Source organism: Pseudophryne corroboree, chromosome 2 (genome assembly GCF_028390025.1).
Source record: "Pseudophryne corroboree isolate aPseCor3 chromosome 2, aPseCor3.hap2, whole genome shotgun sequence".
Lineage (NCBI taxonomy): Eukaryota > Metazoa > Chordata > Amphibia > Anura > Myobatrachidae > Pseudophryne > Pseudophryne corroboree.
The window spans coordinates 293,057,213-293,080,302 of NC_086445.1; the positions used below are offsets into that span (position 1 = coordinate 293,057,213).

General features: G+C 39.9%; 1 protein-coding gene across 5 annotated transcripts in view; it reads left to right on the forward strand.

The window, feature by feature from the left end:
* Positions 1-23,090, forward strand: part of PCDH17 (protocadherin 17) — a 215,846-nt gene that overhangs the window by 80,498 nt on the left and 112,258 nt on the right. For all 5 annotated transcript variants that reach the window (XM_063952901.1, XM_063952899.1, XM_063952900.1 and 2 more), the window contains one exon: positions 21,274-21,336. In XM_063952901.1, the coding sequence (XP_063808971.1) occupies positions 21,274-21,336 (63 nt within the window). The remainder of the gene's footprint in view (positions 1-21,273; positions 21,337-23,090) is intronic.

The following is a 23,090-nucleotide window of genomic DNA, read 5'->3' on the forward strand; positions in this document are numbered from 1 at the left end:
TGAACAATATTAGAAAAAAAATCAGACTTGCTCTGGATGTGCGAGAAAAAATCACCATGTACTCTAATTGAATAGCAATACCCAGCAGCTGCAAGAAAAACAAGTTGCCACAGGGTTTGTTTTTAATTTGCTGCCGGCAATTAAATTCCCCACCTTGCTCCCCCATGTGTAGGTTTTGACAATAAAAAATGCACTTTAATTTTTTCTTTTTTAATTTTCACTGTCTCGAGTTACACACTTTACATATGTAGGAAGAACATAGTAGCCCAACAAGACATACCAAACCTACCTCATTAAATGAGGACACTTTTTTTATTTGTCACAAGATGGGAAATATATAGCTCCACCCCTGTCAAAAATTTTAGTTTTTGTTTACATTTTCAGTTATTATCTGGTAGTACCAGGCAATAGCTACTAATGGGGAACATTGTTTGAAAGAGGATACTCCCCTCTTTCAAGATAGGGTGGTTCCATGTTTGTATGGGCAAGTCTATAGGAGATAGAGCACAATGTGCCCTTTGCCCAAATATTGAAAACTATTTTTCCTTAGTGCTTGGTGATTTTGGGGGTAATTCAGAGTTGATTGCAGCAGCAAATTTGTTAGCAGTTGGGCAAAACCATGTGCACTTCAGGTGTGGCAGATATAACATTTACAGAGAGAGTTAGATTTGCGTGGGTTATTTTTTTCTGTGCAGGGTAAACACTGTGTTTTAGTTTTACACTGCAATTTAGATTTGAGATTGAACACACCCCACCCAAATCTAACTCTCTCTGCACATGTTATATCTCCCCCCCCCCCTGCAGTGCACATGGGGTAATTTCAAGTTGATCGCAGCAGGAAATTTTTTAGCAGTTGGGCAAAACCATGTGCACTGCAGGGGGGGCAGATATAACATTTGCAGAGAGAGTTAGATTTGGGTGTGGTGAGTTCAATCTGCAATCTAAATTGCAGTGTAAAAATAAAGCAGCCAGTATTTACCCTGCACAGAAACAAAATAACCCACCCAAATCTAACTCTCTCTGCAAATGTTATATCTGCCCCCCTGCAGTGCACATGGTTTTGCCCAACTGCTAAAAAATTTCCTGCTGCGATCAACTCAATGGTTTTGTCCAACTGCTAACAAATTTGCTGCTGCAATCAGATTTGAATTAGGCCCATTGTCTGGTGATCACAGGGTTACCAGATCATAGCTGCTAAGTTGGCCACATAATTTAAAAGAGGGAGCTCTCCTCTTTTATATGTGGGTGACCCCACATGTACAACTTGATTATGGGCATAATAGGAGATGTAGTGCCAGGGACATTTCTAGAGAGGAGGAGGCCCATGTGCAGGCTCCATCTGGGCCCACTCCTCTCTAGCCAGCAGCGCTTAGGGTCCCCTAGGTTACTCTTGTGCTGTCCCAGAGTCTACAGTGCATGAGCACATCTCCAGAAAAATGGTGCAGCGGCCTTTTTCCCAGTGATTTTTTGACTGTGCATTCGTGAAACACCGGGAAAATCATGTCCCACCTTTTGCCCAGTGATTTCTGCAGCTCTGTTGCTGTACCGTGGGACACCGGAGGGTAAATATAAAAAATAATGGGTGCAGGGTGTCCGATGTGGGCCCCCCTTCACACCACACACACTGCACCCATTATAAATATGCCAGTGTGTAGTGCCCTCTCACCCATATATGAAGACTCTGCATTTTCTGTGGCATGTGGCAGGGCTACTATTGGGTGGGGGCTGCCAGAACAGAAGTACCGGCCAGATATAGAAGGGGCCCACCCCTGGCTCCTACAGTAGGGACAGACACTGCACTTAACCACTGACTCGGCCAGGCACACTGAGCTCATCTTCTAGCACAGATGCCACCCAGGAGCACCCTCTTTTCTGCTCCCTGCCAGCCCTTTGGCCCACCATGTGAAAGAGTAGATGCCTGAGACATCCCTGGGCCAGGAAAGCAGCTGGTGGCTGGCATTCATATAACCCAATTTTTGCGCCATCCTATGCAGCCCCTGCTCCTGAGCCCCATGGCTAGATCTTAGGCGCTTACTGAGGTCAGAGAAGCTGTGGAAACCTCCAATATGGGGCAGGAAACACCATTCTTTACTGGTGAGGACCTTTGTATTAATGTTACCACTGAGTGGGAAATTTGTATGTGTCAGTGGGTGGTGAGGGGTCACTGAGAAACAGATGGAAATGTGTGGGTGTGTGTGTGGGGAGTCACTAAGACAGATGGCAATATTTGGGGGTCACTGAGAGACTGAGGGTAATGTGGTTAGGGGGCATCACTGAGAGACATATAAATTATGGGGTGTTCACTAAGACAGAGGAGGTGGGTCACTAGGGGCATGTGGGGGGATCACTATTAATGTGCGAGGAAAATGTGTGTGTGTGTGTGTGTGTGTGTGTGTGTGTGTGTGTGAGTCACTGAGAAACAGAGGGGAATGTGTTTGTGTGGGGGTCACTAAGACAGAGGAGAATGTGTGGGGGTGTCACTGAGAGACAGAGAGAAATTTGGCTATGGGTCATTGTATGCATGTGAGATACTATAGCCAGGATTTAATGAAGTCTTAGTTCAACGGCCGTGAGGGATGTCGGCTGAACTCTGACATTTTTTTAAAGGGGCATTCATGTACAAGACTAAACCATGCCTTGTACATGATTGCCAATTTAAAATAATGTCCAAGTTCAGCCAGCAACCTGCACGGCCACCAGATTTGGACTTTATTACATCCCGTCCTACATTGTGGCTGTGTGTGTGTGTGTGTGGGGGGGGGCTACTTATTTTTTCAGACGATTTCTGACAGTGGGCCTGGCATGCTGTAAAATTGGCTGGTTTTCACTTGTGCAATATGTACTAAGCAGTTCAAACAGTTGAATGAGGCGATGAGGCCTCAAATGTATGCCTGTCAATTATTTGTAGCCAGGTTGGAAGATCTTCCCTCATGCCTGGACTACATTGATTTTCTGTAGTGCAGGGGTTTATTGTCTGGTGATCATTATAATTACGAGAAATTAACTTTTATGTGGGCACACCATTTATAAAAGGGGACTTCTCTCTTTCAAACGAGCTTGCACCCATCTTTCTAGGTGGAGGGGTTGGCAGTTATAGGGATTGTTTTTAGATTTATTCTGTTTGCCACTATACAATAAATCTCAGAGGGACCTATTTTCCAGGGATCTAACTGCAATGAACTACTTAGATGATTCATTTCTACTTACACATTCCAGTAGCCCACAGAGGATATTATGGGGTGGTATAGGATTTGTGTTTATATTGATGAGAGATGTGAGATGTACCTTACCTGCCTCAGCAGGCTCCATAATCTCTTCTCACCCGGTGACTCCCACTCCTTTAAGCCAACTTATTCTTCTCTTTATTCCCTGGCTGCTTTTACGATTAGCATCAGTCTGATGTCAACTGCATTGCTCAGCACATGCGCAGACCATGCAAACATCTTTATCACAAGGGATGTCCTGTCACTTAAATCTCAATTTTGAGATAAAAACAAAGTGAAAAAAGGCATTTTTTTGTGTCACTTTTCTCTTTGTTTTAGACCCTTGAGTGGCAGATCTGTGGCCAAAACTGCCTTGTACTGAGAGGGATAAGAGATGAATGGCCAGACTGTTTCAAGTTGACAGGTGACAATTACTCAAATAACCAAATTATTTAACAGTGGTATCCGAGGAACATCTCTTAATGCTCATAGGACATTGAGGTGGATAGACCAGGAAACTACACTGAGTTCCACTCCTATCAGCTAAGAACAGGAATTTGGGGATACAGTGGCTATAGGCTCCACAAACCTGGACAGATGAACATTAGCTAAATGTTGCCTAGTCCTAGGAATCTTGTTATTTGCTGTAACAAACTTGTGTATACAACATGGATCCATGTGATTGTGAGATCTTTATTAACCCTAACAGAATATCATACATGTGTAAAGCTTTTTTTTCCTTGCTACATTAGATCCGCATGTGTGCGAAACCTGTAGGATGACATGTTAATCATCAGTCCTTTAAACTTAATTAGATAAGCAATGCACAAACTTTAAAGTATTGACTCTAAAGTGTGGGTTTTGGTTTACTGCATAGTATTATGGCTCATTGCTTGAGCGGCATTAGAACAATATCTTATCTGCATATGAGGTGAATATGTGAATGTATTGATTCCACAAGTGTTTTATTTCAGTGACTCACACTGTGCGAGAGCATGTCATACTTATTGTTTTATTTCTTATGTTTCCATCTTTAATAATTCATGGATTCTACATTTGCATAGTCAATAATAAAATCTCTGGGGGAAATTAATGGAGAGCAGCTATTCTGGTTGTCTAAAATATTATTTTATTAAAGCCATTCTAACCTCACACATACAGTACTCTTGTCCGAAAGGCTAAGGCCATCTTCATGGTCTATATGGAGAAATAACTATACAGTATATGTGACTTCATTCACGTTCATTAGATAGCCACTCTAGAAGAGGTTATTGAACAGTTACCTCACCTACATCTTTGAGGGGAGGGGGGAGAGGAAAAGCATGTGCATTTTTCTACATGTGTACAGTATGGCCCCCATCAGTATGTTCCGAATTCTGTGTCATTAAGTTTGAAATGATGAGTGCTAATTTTGAAGTAATCATTCCAAATTCAATTATATAGTAGTCGAGATTTAATAGGGTCTGAGTTCGCTGGAGGTGTGGGATTCTGGCCGATCTTGGATGGTTTTTGAAAGGGGTAATCACTTTCAAGGCATGGTTTTGCTTTGAAAATAATTGCCCCTTTAAAAAAATATCTGAGATCGGCCGGCATCCCGCACCTCCAGGGATCCATCTCGCCCCATATGTGATACAGCAGCAAGGGTCATGCATATGCAGTCATGATGTCCAAATAAAGTTCCAAATAAACCATTTGGACCTCTTTTGCACATGCAACAGAAAAGATAAATGTATAATTTAAAGGCTCTCTAATCATGTTGTCCTCTGCGGTTTTTGAATAGAGATAATTACAGATGACTGAATAATGTGCTTATAACATTTTATGAGGAGAAATTATGAAAGCTTACTGCAGAGCTCACTATTCAATAGGTGGCCATTATTTTTATTTTTGTCCCAAAAAGTTACATAAAAACATAGCATTATAATATTACTACACCCCCACTTCCTGGAAAATGCTTATGTAGTGGTAGACAGGGAATCTTTTTTTTAAACCAAAGCTAAACACGGGAGTAAAATCAGGATTTGAACTGCAAAACATGTCCAAATCTGGAAACATTGAACTAACTTGCAAGTACAGTACTGTCAATAGAAAAGAATACAACACAGAAATTTACTAAGAAAAGGATTCTTAAAAACAATGACCAAACTCGGAACATGAAATGAAACCGTATTCAGCTTCAGTTGCATTTTTGCTATTTTAGCAAAACTGCAGCTGCTTGCGAACACATGCTGGGGGCCCCAGCACAGGGAAGGATGCCCATCATGCAAATACCTGGCAGCAATGTGAATGCAAATGATAAGAGGGGTCATTCCGAGTTGATTGTAGCTGTGCTAAATTAAGCACAGCTACGATCATTCACACTGACATGCGGGGGGGACGCCCATCACAGGGCTAGTCTGCCCCGCATGTAAATTCCGCCCCCCCAGCAGAAGTGCAAAGTCACCGCACAGTGGCGATGCCTTTACACTTCAAGAGTAGCTCCTGACCAGCGCAGCTTTAGCGTGCTGACCGGGTGCTACTCGTCGCTCCCCGGCCCGCAGTGGCTGTGTGTGATGTCATGCAGCTGCCGCGGACCGCCCCCCTAATGGTCCGGCCACACCTGCGTTGGACGGACCACGCCTCCTAAACGGCGGCTTAATGCCGCCATCCAGCCCCCTCCCACCCAGCGATCACCTCTGCCTCAGAGGTGATCGCTAGGCAATGACGGCTGCCATGCGCCAGCGCACTGTGGTGCTGGCGCATGCGCAGTTCCGACCCGATCGCTGCGCTGCAAGAAACTGCAGCGAGCGATAGGGTCGGAATGACCCCCTATGTTGGACCAAGGTGCAAAAAAGCATAAGGAACACTACTGAACTTATAATGGTCCCACTGGATGCTGTCATCCAATGGGGACCATTAAAAGTTCAGTAGTGTTCCTTATGCTTTTTTGCAACTTGGTCCAACATAATCGGTGGTTAGCATATTTAAAAATCCTCACAAAGGATTATTTTATGAAAGAAGTGTGTATTCGTTTTTTACATATGGAAAAACAAATATGAAACGTACCCCTGAAGAAGTCCTTTGGGCTGAAACTCGTTGGGTTCTGTGTCTTCTTGATACTTATATCACCATTTGAACAACTATTTGGCAAGAACATTCTGCATAATTCAATCATAATTATTTCCTATGTGATTATTAGTTTCTATATACTGTATGTGTCTTTTGTCTGGAAATTTAAATACATTTTTATATACTGTATACATATATATTTATCACACTGTTTTTAAAAATGTCCTTTTCCGAAAAAAATATTAGTGCCCACAGAAATTGTGTTCTGTGTTAAATTTTTGAGCCCTTACTAGCAGAGGTCTTTTCTAGAGGTGCTGCTGATTCTTGATTTAAGCGCAGTAGGGTAATTGTTGTTCTCTCTCTCTCTATATATATATATATATAATGTTTTGAAGGGTGGCACTCACGGGTCTTGATGCAGAAGAATAAATGACTAGCAGAGTCAGTTCCGTTAGTTCAACGTTTCGGTGTTCGTCACCTTTATCAAGAACTCCATGGAGCTAACTGAACTGACTCTGCTAGTCATTTATTCTTCTGCATCAAGACCCGTGAGTGCCACCTTTCAAAACATTGTGTGTATTGGGGCTCAACAGACCCAGGAGGGCACCAGGGCAAGCAACAATTTTTAGCATTGGAGTGCCGGCATTTGTTGCTAAGTATATATACAGTTTTTATATATATATATATATATATATATATATATTGCTTCCACGCTGACTGAAATGTCCCCCTCATGGTTTCTGTAACTTCTCACAGTTGGATACAATCAGCATCCACTACCGCATAGTGTAATGGCCACGAACTTGCAAATTCACAGGCTGCTATACATTTGCAGAGTTTGTGACAAGCTCTCCTCTTCAAATGCCCGAGAAGGTGCGAGTTTGTCCTGCATATAGACCTCGGATCCTATTACATTTGACCCTATGTACAGTATGTATCTATTTATCTATCTACATACAGTCCTCATGCACCTTTGTTGCAGTCTCACTAAACAGCCTCTCTTAACACACCAGGTCGCGCGGGAATCTTCTAATGTCGGGGCATCCTTTTTGATCCGTTTTAGCCAAAAATGATACAATTGTAATCTATCTATCTATCTATCTATCTATCTATCTATCATCCACATACGTCTATGTATTTACTCTTTCTCTCATTTACTCTCTCTCTCTCTCTCTGGAGAGAGAGTGAGAGAGAGAGAGAGAGAGCGAGAGAGGAAGGAAGGCAGCACTCCGAGTTTGTAAACTCAGTAACAAATGGTGTACTGTATACTGGTGATGATCCTGGCATTGAGTTCACTTATTCAATTCAAAACACTTGTGCAGTGTGGAAGCCCTTGGCACATCCAGTAGACAGTCATGGCACCAAGACAAATGTTGTTTAAACAATGACATCACTCTGTGCATCCTAAGAGATCCCAATCATGTGATCAGCTAGTGACCAGAGTGTAGGCTTGGTAACCAACATCAACAATACAAGAAATACACAATAAATACAGTGAAAAAATACAAATATATAAATATTTAAAGCTAGACTCCTTGCATGTTAAACAGCCCTTCTAGTAACGGTGTGACTTAATAGCGCAGAGCGTCTTTTCGAGCATCCTTTTTCATTAAAATGTATCGTATTTGTAAAATGATGTGACTAAAACACACAAGCAGCAATTGCAGATTAAAATGATATGTGACATGCCTATATTCTATGTGCGACTGCGCCTGTATTTGCATATGAAATGCTACACTACAGTGTTTTCCTAGAAAACACTGTAACATAGCATTTCATATGCAGATACAGCCGTGGTCACACACAGAATATGGGTGGTCTTCAGGTTGCCGGCGGCCAGGCTACCGGCGACCACCATACTGGCGCCGGAATCCTGACCGCCCACATACCGACATCTTTTCTCCCTCTTGGGGGTCCACGACCCCCCCGGAGGGAGAATAGATAACGTGGCGCGCATAGCCACCATGCACGCAGCGAGCCTGCAAGGGGCTCATTTGCGCTCGCCCTGCTGTCAATATGCCGGCGGTCGGGATTGTGGCACCGGTATGCTGGTCGTCGGGACCCCGACCGCTGGCATAACATACTACACCCACAGAATATAGGCATTCCACATATGATTTAAATAAGAATCATTTTTGCCAAAAAAACATGGTTGCATGGGACCTGTCAGTTTACTGAAGCATCCTCATCCTCACTTGAAGCATCCTCGTACATCAAGCCTCAATACACCATGGAACATGAGATGCCTGGCATGAGCGAGCCATCAAGTCCCCTGCAACTCTGCAATTCTATGCAACTAGGACACAAATGGAGACTGTGCTTATTAATTAGATATATGACACTTGTGCAGTATATTGTGTGTGACAGAGTCTGTATATGGAGCAGAACTTGCATTGGAATAAATCTGCACCTGCATCATTTTAGAACTTCCTGTACAGATTCAAAGACTCAGTCGCACACAGATATACAATGTCATATAAAATTAATCTACACAGTCTCCTTTGGCGACCTAGTCACATCGCGGTGCGACTAAGATGCATTTTTGACAAATGCAGTTTAATATGCATTGAAGCATTAAACAAGCATGTGCTGCACTGGCTCTGGTAAAACAAATTGGGTCATTTAAAGATACTGGAAAATGCACAACACATTTCCGAATGTTGAGTTAGTAATTCAGAAAAAAAGCTCATCTATCAGCATATCTCAGATTCCTTGGTACTGGTGTTTTTTTTCTTTTTTTAGTTTGGAAAGTGCAGAATTGTGATGTGTGGAATGCTTAAAATACAGCAATGTAATTTATATTGTACTGTATGTTTGGAGGGTTGACCTTGCAGAAGACCTTGCTTTGCAAGTAATAAATGCCAGAAAGATTATTATTTTCTGACCTTTTATCATAGTGGTTCTCTGTTTATAATTGGACATTGATCTGTATAAATATGTTGTGGCCTTTTTATAGAAGGCATTTTGTAGTAGAATAACACTCTTTAATTTTAAGCAGTAGCTTATTCTATTTTTTGCAAATGAAAGAAGAAAGGAGAAATTGGAAAATTGTAAGAAAGGGGAAAAAAATGAAAATCATTACTGAAATGGATTGGAAAACATTATAGCGTTTACTGGGCCACACAAACTAAATAAACCTCTTTGGGGGGGATTTATCAAAGCTTGGAGAGAGATAAAATTGTGATAAATAAAGTACTAACCAAACAGCTTCTTACTCATTTTTCAAAGATAGCCTGTACAATGTCAAGAAGTAGAAGCTTATTGGCTAGTACTTTGTCACCCACAATCTTTTCTCAGAGCTTTGATAAATACCCCCCTTAATCATGATTTTCCTACTGTGTACCAGAAAGAGTACATTTTCACCATAATCATGTAGTGCCAGTCAGTTCAAATTTAAAAGCAAAGCATCTGATAGTTTAATTAAAGGGAATTAGGTCTGATTTTAATGCATTTGGACACTTTAAAACACAGACAAATACCTCCATCATCTTATGCTGGCATTGTAACCTCTGTGTTTTCATATTAATAGGACTTCCGGATCTGCAGAGACGGGATCATATCTGGTAAATGGTATGCCAAGTAAATCTGAGCCACTGGCTCCTTACTTGCAAGAAACAATAAATTATCTGCCAGACTATAACTGTCATCCAGCACAGCTCACCTTTTAGTGCTCGATACAAGGACAAACACAGAAACAATATACTGTAGGAAAAAGCCAGACAACCTCTAGTTCTTTCAAGTTATTTCACTTTTTTTTTTTTTGTATAAAACAAAGTACTAAAAATGTGCAAAAAAAACCCAATATAAATTAAAATGGTACCTGATTCTTCTAAGACAGTATCTGTGAAATTTGGAGATGTGCACGGACCCCCATGTTTTGGCTTTGGTTATAATTCATCATTTTATTTTGGTTTTGAGAAAATCACAGTGTTTTGGGTTGAATTTGTGTTACGGTTTAAAATCAATAAAAAAATTTGATAATAATTTATAAGAATCAATAAAAATGGATAAAAACAGCTAAAGTCATGACATGTGTGCAAATCAAAACCCAAAATTTGGATTTAAAATCAGAAATTCCAAACTGCGGCAAGATTCAATCCGGAACTTGGTTCGGATTGGATCGCCTTCGGAGATCCAGACCGTGGGGTAAATTTACTAAGATGGGAGTTCTATTTAAGATGGGATGTTGCCCATAGCAACCAATCAGATTCCAGGTATTATCTTCTAGAAGGTGCTAGATAAAGGAGAAGTAGAACTGATTGGTTGCTATGGGCAACATCCCATCTTAAATAGAACTCCCATTTTAGTAAATTTACCCCCATGTCTTGGTTCAGGTTTGATCCACAAATTTGTGTGAATTCGGATTTCTGAAAAAAACAGAACCGCATATCTCTAGTAAAAAAACATTTATTTCTGATGTAATTGCTTAAATCAGTGAGTCCTAGGGCCTGATACTAAGCTGGGAGTAAAGTAACAAGAGCAAGTAACTGTTCTTGTGGACAAACGATGTTGCAAAACTGGGAGTGGAAATACATTTATTCTTTTAGATGCAGTGTACATTCTGGCTGGTTTTGCATGCAGCCCACAAATACGGCACAACTTTGTTTTTACACTGGGATGTAGATTTGCATTGGACATGCCTCTCTCATATCAAAAGATCTTTACACATTTTACATCTGCCCCACCTGCAGTGCAACATGATTTTTCCAGTGTGTACAGTTACTTGCTCTATTTTGCTTTACTCTCAAATCAGTTAAAACATTTTGACCTGGAAATGTGCACAACAGTAATATGGGCAGCAGCATATTGAAATAATAGAGGTTTTCGCCACCCCCCCCCAAAACAGAACAAATAAATCAAACGTAATATTCCAATCTGGCAATAACCAATTTATTCAAGAGACATTAATGGCTCACTAGAGTGTGATGATAAACATACATAAGGATGTAGCCAGACTCATCATTGCCGTGATGTGTACCCAGGTGCACTGCATACGCATTGTGGTAACAACTAGCTGCGTCTGGATGCACCTATTCATGGCCACAACTAGATAAGTGTATGCATCGAGGGTGCAATATATGCACGCACATGCCGGGGTGTATGCACATCATGGCAATCTAGGCGCAGCCACAATGAGTGTGGATACATCTGTATGTGAAGCTCATGTCTTTAAAAAAAGTTCCCGTTCAATATCTTACGCTGTGAATATGAGCATATTTGATCCTCATAGAGTTCCACAATATACTAATATTTCATACCCCAATGCAAGATGAGCACACCCACGTAAGCCTACAACTTAACTTAAGAAACAAAGTACCAGTCTTTACATTCATCTCACATGGTTCAATACAAACTTTTTTTTAAAAACAGTATATCAATTCTCACTAGTAATCAATTGCTTGGGGTAACATACAGTAGCAGTTCATTTCCCCTCTAAGATGAGAGTTCTGCAAATACAACAGTAAAAAATATCTATTGAAACTCCACCATCATTGATAATGTTCTTTTCCATTTACTTCTGCAGGATTGATATATAAATGTTTAACACTATAATTTCTAATTTGTTCACCTTAGAAGTGAGAATGGGTAAATGATAGTAATTAGAAGAAAGTATACAGAATGATAGAGTAGATGTCTTAAATCAAGATTGCTTTTAATGACATATAATAATGACTGATAACGTGTATCTGCGGCTTGTCTGAAATCACTCATTGCAGTAAATTTCTCTCTGCAAATGTTCTACAAAACGCAAATCTCCTGATTTACTGTAACACATTGAACCATAAGCGTGACACTTTCTTTCACTGAGATGCTGCATAAATTCTTAATCTGAGGCATCAATATCTTACATGAGGTGTTATCTTGTCATGCTATGCAGTTCAAGGAGCTGATATATCAAGCAAAACTAAGAAGAAACTATAATTGATGACTCATCACCACTCACAGTGAGAGTTCTTTCTGCCACTCTGGGAAAACAACAGTGTTCTGCCTAATATCTATCTAGTCACATATCTACATGCAGCTGTGAATTGGAAATCAAATAGTTTGGCTTTAGTAGCATATGTGGAGAAGAATTGCTTTGTACTTAAATATAACCTTTCATATTTAAATGTTTGACATTTCAAAATAAAATGCTGCAATATAAAAGTTTTAAATTAAAGCACAAACATTTCAATAACAATACTGTGTCTAAAAATGCTAATGATAGCAGACAATTCAGGTAATAATTCTGCTGTGTCCTTTCCCACATGACCTTTAAACCACTGAGAAACCTCATTTAATTATATCTATTGAGTGTACATAAAAACAATTTATATAGCATCCCACAGAATCCCACTGGAAATAAGTTTGAAAGAATAAAGATTGGTTCATCCTTTTCAAGTGTTTCTCAATTTATTGGCTAAAAAAGAAGCAACCAATAATTGAGAACACCGAGGTATCATTTAAAAGGTTTACTGGAAGTCACATCTCATTTTTAACACAAGTTTCATCGACTATGCTTTGTTAAGGCTACAAAATCCAGTAAGGCAGTTGTTTAGCTTTACAATGCTTTTGTACTGCGATGTGGTAATAAAACCAGCAGAAAGACTATTCAATAAGTCAAAGTGCATTTTCTGTCGGAATCGTTATCTAAGGCTAATAGTTTTTGCGTTAAATAGTACTTTTAAATTGTAATGACAAAAAGGGCATTAAGCGATAATTTCCTTAAGATGCAGAATATCTTCTAAAGTGAAATACACAATTTTGCTAGACCCATGGGAATTACAAAAAAAAACAACATTTTTTCATTTATCTTTTGTTTGCTGGCATTGTTTTGACATAAACTGTCCTAATACGAGCTGAGATTTACACAATTTTACGATGGAGTTTAAATGACTCCTAAATTTGAAACACCTTTGGTGGCACCAATTACCTCTTGAAGATATTATATCTATATACTCTAGTCTCTCTCTCTCTCTCTCGCTCATATATATATATATATATATATATATACTCTAACAGGAATAAATGGCACTCAAGGGACATGGTATACATAACAATAATGTGTATATTTTCAGGTCTACGTTTTTAGGTCCTAAGTCCCTTCATCAAGACACACCAGCAGCATAATAACAATACAGTGCACTTACCCCATTAATTACCCCCTGTTCAGCGTGCATAGGTGTTTCTATAATAGTAACATAGTAACATAGTAACTAAGGTTGAAAAAAGACAATTGTCCATCGAGTTCAACCTATTTGTGGTCTCCTATGCAGTCTTATTATAGGACTAGTTATTTTTATGTTAGGACTAGTTAAATTAACTATAATGCATGCCTACGCACCATAACCCTGAATATCTTTATCCAATAGGAATTTATCTAACCCATTCTTAAAGGTGTTGACTGAGTCCGCAGTTACTACTCTCTCAGGCAGGGAATTCCAAACACGTATTGTCCTAACTGTGAAAAAACCTTTTCGCCTCAATGTGCGGAAACTCCTCTTCTCTAACCTAAGCGAGTGACCACGTGTTCTCTGTGCTGATCTTATAGAAAACAGGTCCCTCCCAAGCTCTGTGTATTGACCCCTTATATATTTGTAGATGTTGATCATGTCCCCTCTTAGTCTCCTCTTTTCCAATGTAAACATGCCTAGCCTTGCAAGCCTTTTCTCGTATTCCAGCGTCTCCATGCCCTTGATTAGTTTGGTCGCCCGCCTCTGAACCTTTTCTAGCTCCAGGATATCCTTTTTGTAATATGGTGCCCAAAATTGCACGCTTTATTCAAGATGTGGCCTCACTAGTGATTTATATAATGGGAGTATAATACTCTCGTCCCTTGCATCAATTCCCCGTTTTATGGATGTAATGAGTACGGTGCACACGGGCCCCTGGGGGGGCCACACCACACACACAGCACCCATATTAATATTTACTAACAGTATCTGTAGTTCCACATTGGGTGCTGCAGCAGTAGTAAAATTGGCAGTTACCATGTTTCTGGAGCCCTATGTATGTGCCGTAGACTTGGTCCCCTGTGCAGATTTTGGGTGGGCCCCCTCCTATAATAAAATGCCCCTGTCAGTGTGTTTTGCTTGTTGCTGCCATCCACTTGCGTTCCAACAGCCAGATGTCTGCGGTTGAGGTACTTCCGGGTAGTCAAAGCCGACTATTGCTAAGCACCCATCAGGCTTGCATTCCACAGCCAGGGACCCCAGTGGCACATTACAGCTGCACGCACTGGGGGATCAACAGCAAGAGAAGAATCAGCATGTTAAAAACCAAAACACATATACATAAAATATGTAATTTAACAGTGAAGTAGTGCACAGACCACAGCAATTGCTGAAGGTGTGGACTATGGAGGTTATTGAAGTATGTTAGCAAACCAAAAGAGCACACTAATAGGCAAAACCATGTTGCACTGCGGGTGGGACAGATGTAACATGTGCAGAGAGACGTAGGGTTATATTGTTTCTGTGCATGGTAAATACTGGCTGCTTTATTTTTACACTGCAATTTAGATTTCAGTTTGAACACACCCCACCCAAATCTAAATCTTTGCATTTTGATATGGATTTTCACCATTGTTGCAAAGAATGCAGGGCCATAACTAGGTGTGTGCAGAAGGTGCATTGCCCACAACGCATTTGCCCTGTGGGCGTACCTTCTACATACACTCCAAGTGGCCGCATATCTCCCTTGTTGACAGCCGCTCCTCCCATTCCCGATCCCTTATGCGCTCTTGCAAGACGTGGTGCCCGCAGCCCCAAGCTCCAACCAGCGGGAGCCTCTGCTACCAGTAAATCCCCCGTGTGCTGCGCTGTCTCGCCCCCCACTCTCTTAGCCCCTGCGTGCTCAGCTGTGCTCCCGCAGCCCCCTATCTTAGCCCCTGCATTCTCAGCTGGGCTCCTGTGCCCCCCCCCTGCTCTCTTAGCCCCCATGTGCTCAGCTGCGCTGCCTTGGCCCCCTGCTCTCTTTGTCCCCCCTGTGCTCAGCTGTGCTCCCACGGCCTGCCTCCTCTCCTGTCCCCCATGCTGCACTCCCGCTGCCCCCCCAATTCTCTTGGCCTGCAGTGCAGTGTACAGACTGAGGGAGCGCCGGGTCAGGAGCCTGCAGCAGTGCCGGCAGAATAAATCATGTAAGTGTCTGCCTACACACTACACTACATTACACTATACTACATTACACTAAACTACACTACAGTACACTACATTACACTACACTACACTACACTACACTACACTATACTACACTACAGTACACTACAATACACCCTAAGTGCCATAATGTGTAAAAGGGGACTTCATCTGCCATAATGTGTAAAAGGGGGCTGTACCTGCCATAATGTGAGAAAAGGGATCTCTACCTGCCGTAATGTGTGAAAGGGGGCCTCTACCTGCTGTAATGTGTAATATGGGGCTGTACATGCCGTAATGTGTAAAAGGGTGCACTACCTGCCGTAATGTGCAAAAGAGAGCTCTGCCTGACATGGGGGTAATTACAAGTTGATCAGAGCAGGATTTTTGTTAGCAGTTGGGCAAAACCATGTGCACTGCAGGGGAGGCAGATATAACATGTGCAGAGAGAGTTAGATTTGGGTGTGGTGTGTTCAATCTGCAATCTAATTTGCAGTGTAAAAATAAAGCAGCCAGTATTTACCCTGCACAGAAATAAAATAACCCACCCAAATCTAACTCTTTCTGCACATGTTATATCTGCCTCCCCTGCAGTGCACATGGTTTTGCCCAACTGCTAACAAAAATCCTGCTGCGATCAACTTGGAATTACCCCCATAATGTGTAAAAGGGAGCTCTGCCTGCCGTACTGTGTAAAAAGGAGCTCTGCCTGCCATAATGTGTAAAAGGGAGCTCTGCCTGCTGTAATTTGTGTAAATGGCACTACTGTGTGGCATAATTTGACTAATGGAGACTACTGTGCAGCGTAATATGAATTGGTATTATTTTGTGGCCAAGCCTCTACCCCATGAAGCCATGCTCCTACATTTTGGTCACATGTGCACTGGCCCTGTTTTAAATATGAAGGGGGGGGGGGCGCCGATGCTGTTTCTTGCACACAGTGCTAAAATGTCTAGTTACGGCACTGGTAGAATGTAGTAATTTTTTTTTATTGTTGGTGAAAACCTCTTATGGGGCCCATACATCAGCAATCACAAAAAAAAAGATTAACAGATTCTGCGGTTTTTTTACCCCAATTTAATGATTCTCTAATTATTCTCTAAGTATTCGTCCAAAAATTGCTAATATTTTAGAATGATTCACAGATCATTTTTATCCAAAATCAGATCTGCAAATATTGAAAGTGCCCATTTAATAGTAAAATACTAGTAACAGCCTGCAAATTTACCATACAATAGCAATTTAATTGGTCGGTGAATTCCAACATGTTGGTCAGCCTAATTTACCAATTTCAATTATTTTTTGGTCAGAATCAGCATTTTTATTTACACAATCGTCTGTAAAAAACAGAGTTACTCCAATTGATTGCTAATGTTTGAAAAAGGGAGCACTGTGCATGTATGTTATTGTACATCAAATGTAAATGTGAAATGTAAAATATATTTGTGACTTATCAGTATTCAACTTGTAAGATATTCAAGGCTACAGTATGGTTATCAAAGAATACTTTCAAAGAAGCCCATGCAAAGGTGCTCAGAAATATGTAAGCACTGGGTTAAATTGTCTTCCTTATGTTTTGATTGCTCTGTTAGCTTAAATAGTTTTTCTACAGTGAATAAAAAACAATATAGTACAGGAATCTCTCACTGTGACAATACACATGTATTCATCTGTCAGGCATGAAAATGAAAAAAGAATGTTTGAATACAGCACTTGTACATAAAGAGTTGTATAGCTATTGTTATTTTTCTGTGGAATGAATAATGTTACCATAAAATGAATAGGAAGGTTCCCTCCCTAGATGGAACTTGTGAATATAGTGGGAAGGATGCATTGCCTGTACACTGTAAGAACAGAAAACAACTTTGTTGCAAAATATGCAAAATTAAATTAAGGAAGTTGCATATAAAAATATTTATTAAAAAATAATATTTAAGGTTACATTATCACTTAGGAGTGACCTGGCCCTCCCCCTCCCTCAAGAACTATTCTGTAAAGACATTTTCCATTTTCATTTATGGTTTAAAACTAGTGCTACTGTGTGTCATGCTGCAAAGGTATCTCTGATCTTGCCCATTCTGGTTGGTATAGTTGGCACACCCACTCCACACACACTTTAAAATTAAATGTTTGCCAACTTAGGTGGTATTGCAGCTTTAAGAGTTCATCTAACAATTGAGATTGCCACCTGTGTATAGAGGAATTACAAAATGAATGGTACTTTTTTTTCCCATTTACTAATTAATTTTGAAGAGAATTGGCATGGTTTATAAGAACTGTTGCTTGAGCAGTTCAAGATGTTCCCTTGTACAAGTTATGAAATCATTCTTATTTTACAATGAAAGGTCCAAACAAGATAAATAATCATCATGTATTTGCTCTTGTTTGTTTGTCTGTTATGTTTTAAGTGGCTATCTTAAGTTTCCTGGTCAAATACATAGTAATACACAAAACTTTGTATATTTAATATGTTTTATGAATATGAGATCTACTATATGAAGTCTTGAGACTTTTTAGATAAGTATATACTAAATTGCATTTGGAAATTAGTAATTTCTTTCCCTATAATGCCCCTGTTTTTTTCGTCCGAAGTGTTTCACATATTAGAACTAATACATTGTTATTAATATTTATTATACATGGTATATCCGTGCATGTAGGGTTTAACAATACAATTATACTTCAATATATAGGATAACAAAAAAGCACTATAAGTAAAGGATACAGGCAAATGCAGGGTGGAGAGAATGATTATGTGAGGTGAGGGTGTAGTCACCCATTTCTGGCTAAATAAGCAATAAATTAAAATTTGCAATAGAGGAGGAGTAGGAAGTAAATCAGTAGACACGCCAGATCAGAGTTGCTGGTGGGTGATAGGAGATAGAGAAACATAGGTGCACTGATAACATGGTTAGTGCTAGCAAGAAGGAATGAGGGAAGAGGGTCTTGCCCATGAGGGTTTACAGCCCAAAAATGGCTGATGTAACCAGTAGGGTGAACCGGGAAAGAGAGTAGGTGTGAGGTCAGAGAGGTAAAGTAATGAGTTTTTAGTAACTCTAATAAACTTTTCTGAAGAGATGAATCTTAAGGTCTCTATTGAATGTGTGTCCACTGGAAGGTAGTCTGGAAGAGTATAATTGTTAGTTCCAGAGAAGTGGGGCAGCACAGGAGTAATCTTGGAATATGGGTATGAATGAGGTGGCCAGAGCTGAGGTGAGACAGGTGATCAGTGGAGGAGCAGAGAAGATAAGAGGGAGTGTGAGCAGAAGTTGGAGAAGTGGGGAGCAATGGAGTAATTCTGGACATTTTATTGAGGTGGACAGGGGGCCACTGAAGTAATTGTCAAATAGGAAATGATTCATACTTTAACAATTACATTTTATTTGTGCAAAAAAATGTAAAAGTTATTAAACCACACGGTAAAATTACTAAACTGGGGTCACAGGTATTCTAATGAAGCCCTCTATACATGAAAGCCCACAATCTAGGACAGATAAAACAATAGCATAGATCAGTGGTTCCCAAACTGGGTGCTGTAGCACCCTGGGGTGACTCAGTGCATTTCAGGGGTGCCCAGGGTTGGTGGTCCAGGATCAATTCATATTATTAATGGTCAATGTAATAGGTAAAACCAATATTTGTGGCTTCCAATCATAAAATATGTGGACAAGTAGAAGTAAATCCTGTCCCTCACCACATAATTGAACCTAAGGATGACATGTAAACACAGTTTACTTAATTTATATTTTTTTTCTGAATTTCCCAATAAGAAAGTTTTGGCCTAGGGGTGCTGTGAAAAAAATGTCTGATACTCTAGGGCACTGTGATTCAAAAAAGTATGATAACCACTGTACAGTAGACAGACTAGGCACATGATACAACTGACTCCAAAGAAGTGCATTGTAAAGTATAGTATAACAAATAATAAGCCAGTATCTCTGATGAGACATATTTCGGAAAAGGCTTAAGGAGCCTTGTCATCAGAGCTATGTGAAATTTAGCAGATTTAAGTAGGCCTTAAGGGGTTTATGAAAAGAAATTTTGGAAACAGAAGAACAAGCATATCTGTACTATATATGATCTGAAATAAAAGAAGGCCTCACATTTTCTTTTCTCTTTTTTTGCTTTTAGCTGTTGTAAAATACTAGACTCCTAAATATACTAAACAAAGCCTTGTGAAATGTACGTACATAATAAGTGAAAAATGCATTTGCCTAGCATGTATTCTGACTGCGGGGTATTTTGGCAATGGAACTAACATGGTGTAATCTTCTAATGACTGCAATCTTAGAGAAATTGCAAAAAGCACCTGTTTTGTTCTTTATTGATCCCACTTACGTACTTATCTGTCAGTGATGATGAAATGTACTACAGTTGAGAAAGGTATCACCTATTTTACTATATTTACTGATAATTATACAGCAAATGCAACTTTTAGCAATGATTCTTATGAAACAACACTAAAATAGTAATAATGAAAAAACTAATTAAGATCATCATAATCATTATACATTATTTTAGAGAAAAACATAAATAAGATTTTAAATGATTTTTTAAGTGCAATGATCACATCCTGAGTAGCGCAAAAGTTCTTGTGATGAGCGGATTCGGTTTTACTCGGTTCTCAAAACCGAATCTTATTGGCTATCCAAAACACGTGACATCAGTGAGCCAATAAGATTCAGTTTTGAGAACCGAGTAAAACCGAGTAAAACCGAATCCGCTCATCACTACGCAAAACATTTACTTTTTATTTTTGCGTCTATTTTTCTGCTTTGTGACTGTTTGGTGAACTTGTTGTAAATAGCTGCCCACAGGGTCTTAATAGAAAAAGAGATTACATTGTCTGCAGCTGGACAAATTTAAAAATATGTAAAAGAAAAGGTGCGTACACACTGGCTGATATATCGGCTGTTCTAGTGAACGGGCGATATATCGCGGGTCCGTCGGCCATTGTGTATGAGCGATATGTTTGTGAATGCCTTCCTTCACAGACATATCGCGGCAGCCCCGCAGCACAGCCAATGACCAATAAATCTAACGATATGTATATAAAGCCCGTACACTTGCTGCAGACACCAGTGGTGACTGACAGCTGAACTGGGCGGGCACATGTAAATTGATCTGCAGATGTATCTACCAGTGTGTACCCAGGAAAAGGCTTGCCTCCAAACTTGCATAGTCAGGCCCTACTATATGACCAGAAAATTCTCCTATATGATTTTGCCTAAGGCTCACCTCAAACCTCTTAGGGGCCTATTCATTATGTTAAGTATAGGAGACCGGGTGGCCCCAAATAATTAAGTATCCAACTCACTGTGAGTACAGTAGCATCACTGGATAATAGAAATAACTGGTGCCATTCAACATTGCTCCATTGCAGAGACAATTGATCCGAGTCTGATTGTGCTAGTGCGTAAGCTCGGCTTCGCGCATGTGCGACTTGATGAATTTAGGTCCCCATACCAGATTGGGACTGAAAGGTAAGCAGGAAATATCTTTGATCTCTAATGCATTACTATTATAATTAATGGCCCTGAAACGTCATTTCTACAATAGTAGAAATTAAAAGATGATGAATAAACCTGTAGCATCTATAATATGCTGTGAATACACCAAAAAAGGGTTTCCTTGTACAAGCTGGCACAAAGTTAGCATTGGGCCATCTCAAGGGTTGTGAAAACTTTTGCTGTGCCTTTTACCTTTGTTCAGTTATAAATAATCACTACATTTGTTGTTAAAATGTAAATATTGAAATGGTATAAACAGGTTTGGTTTCCTTTCATAGCCATACTAATACTGTATAAATATATAAATGATGACGCTACTTTAATTTAATAGGAGTAATGAAGATGTGGAATGAATAGACTGTGCAGAGGGTAAGCACTCTGTTTTTGCACTTTCAGATCCTTGCTGCAAAACTCTGGATCGGTGTAATGCAAAGTCTGTATGCAAGACTGCATGCACAGGTAAGATTCTTTTCAAATATTTTATAATGCTTCTTATGTATGTTTTGTTCCACTGACTCACACACCCTTATTTTAAGATACAGTCACCATGTGGGTATATACATTTTTGTAATCTAGTTTACATGTTTGTTTTTTACTCATACCCCTAAAATCCCTTTTGAACTCCTTTGCGAAGTGCTAACCCTTACATTTCTCCCTTACTTTTACCTCTAGAGAGCTGGACATGTGTTTCAGTTATATTTATAGCAGTATATATTTCCATAGAAAGATTATATTTTTGCTGTGTTCAACCAAAAGGATAAAAACCAAAGAATAGATCACAAGTGTAACCTTAAACATGGGAATTAATATTCAAACTAGAATTTTCTTTTCAATGACTCCCTTTTCGGTTCTATTTACATGGTGATACCGTTACTGTTTGGTATATACAGTATTACACACCCTTCCCCCATTTTTATAAACAGAAGTCACTGGAATAATGAGTATAAGGTTTGTAAGCCTTTCAAAGTAGTAGTATCAGTGGGATTTCTTATGTTTATTGATGATTCCTGATTGATGACTTCCAGTATTACATTTGGTAAATCACTATCATTCATACTTCTCTATATATAACTAAGAGTGGACTATCCTAATGAGAAAAGTGAAATTCCATCTTTTGGATCACTTACACAAGCCTTCGCTTTGATGCATGACTCATTTAGGGAAAGCATATCTTATTTATTGTTCAAATGATCACAAGCAGAGAAAAGATTACCAGTGTAATGTTAGTGCATAGAAATACAGATATGCTTTACAAATAAAAGTTGTTCTGGACAACTACAAATCAAATGAAGCATACTGTATGCTCTCCTAACATAGTTTCCTCTCCCCAATATAAACGGGTTGTAGTTAATATCCTGCTGGTCGGGATCCCGGTGGTCAGAATACTGATGCCGGGATACCGACCGTCGAGAATGCCAACAGCTGCACCAGGGCTATTCACACTCATGGGTGTCCAAGGGACTTTCTAGCGCTTCCCTTGCTGCCAGCATTCTGATGGCTGGGATCCCGGTGTCGGTATTCTGACATCTGGGGTCCCGGCTCCTGGGATTCTATCCCCAACCCTAAACATATAAATATAAACAATGCATTTGCAGAATCCTTGAACTTCCCCAGGTATAGTTTTGGAACAGTTCCATGGCATGAAAATAGTTAAATATGTAGGTGCAGCCGTATATGCAGTGCACATTACCAAGGGCTCATCAGTATTAGAATTTTAACAAACACTGACTCTTTTGGTATATGTATCAAATAAATGTGATTCATTTAGATCACCAGACTTCAAAGTTATTGGGGTAAGACCTGTCAACTCCGATGTCCAGTTTACAGTCAGTAGCATTCTACTCCGTCATGATAATTGAGCTGGCTGGCTAGTATTTTAAGGCACTTACATGCAGCAAATATATATCAAGATAGATACCAGGAAACTTGATGTACTGTTAATGACCTGATTAGACTCTATGGGGTCTATTTACTAAGCTTTGAAAAGAAATAAAGTGGGCGGAGATAAATTACCAGCCAATCAGCTCCTAACTGCCATGTTACAGGCTGGATTTGAAAAATGGCAGTAAGGAGCTGGTTGGTTAGTACTTTATCTCCATCCACTTTATTGCCATCCAAGGCTTAGTAAATAGACCCCTATCTATCCTGACTGAATCAAGAGGAGTGTGAGACATGTTTGCAGTGCTAGCTTTGACTAAACTGTGCTAGACTAA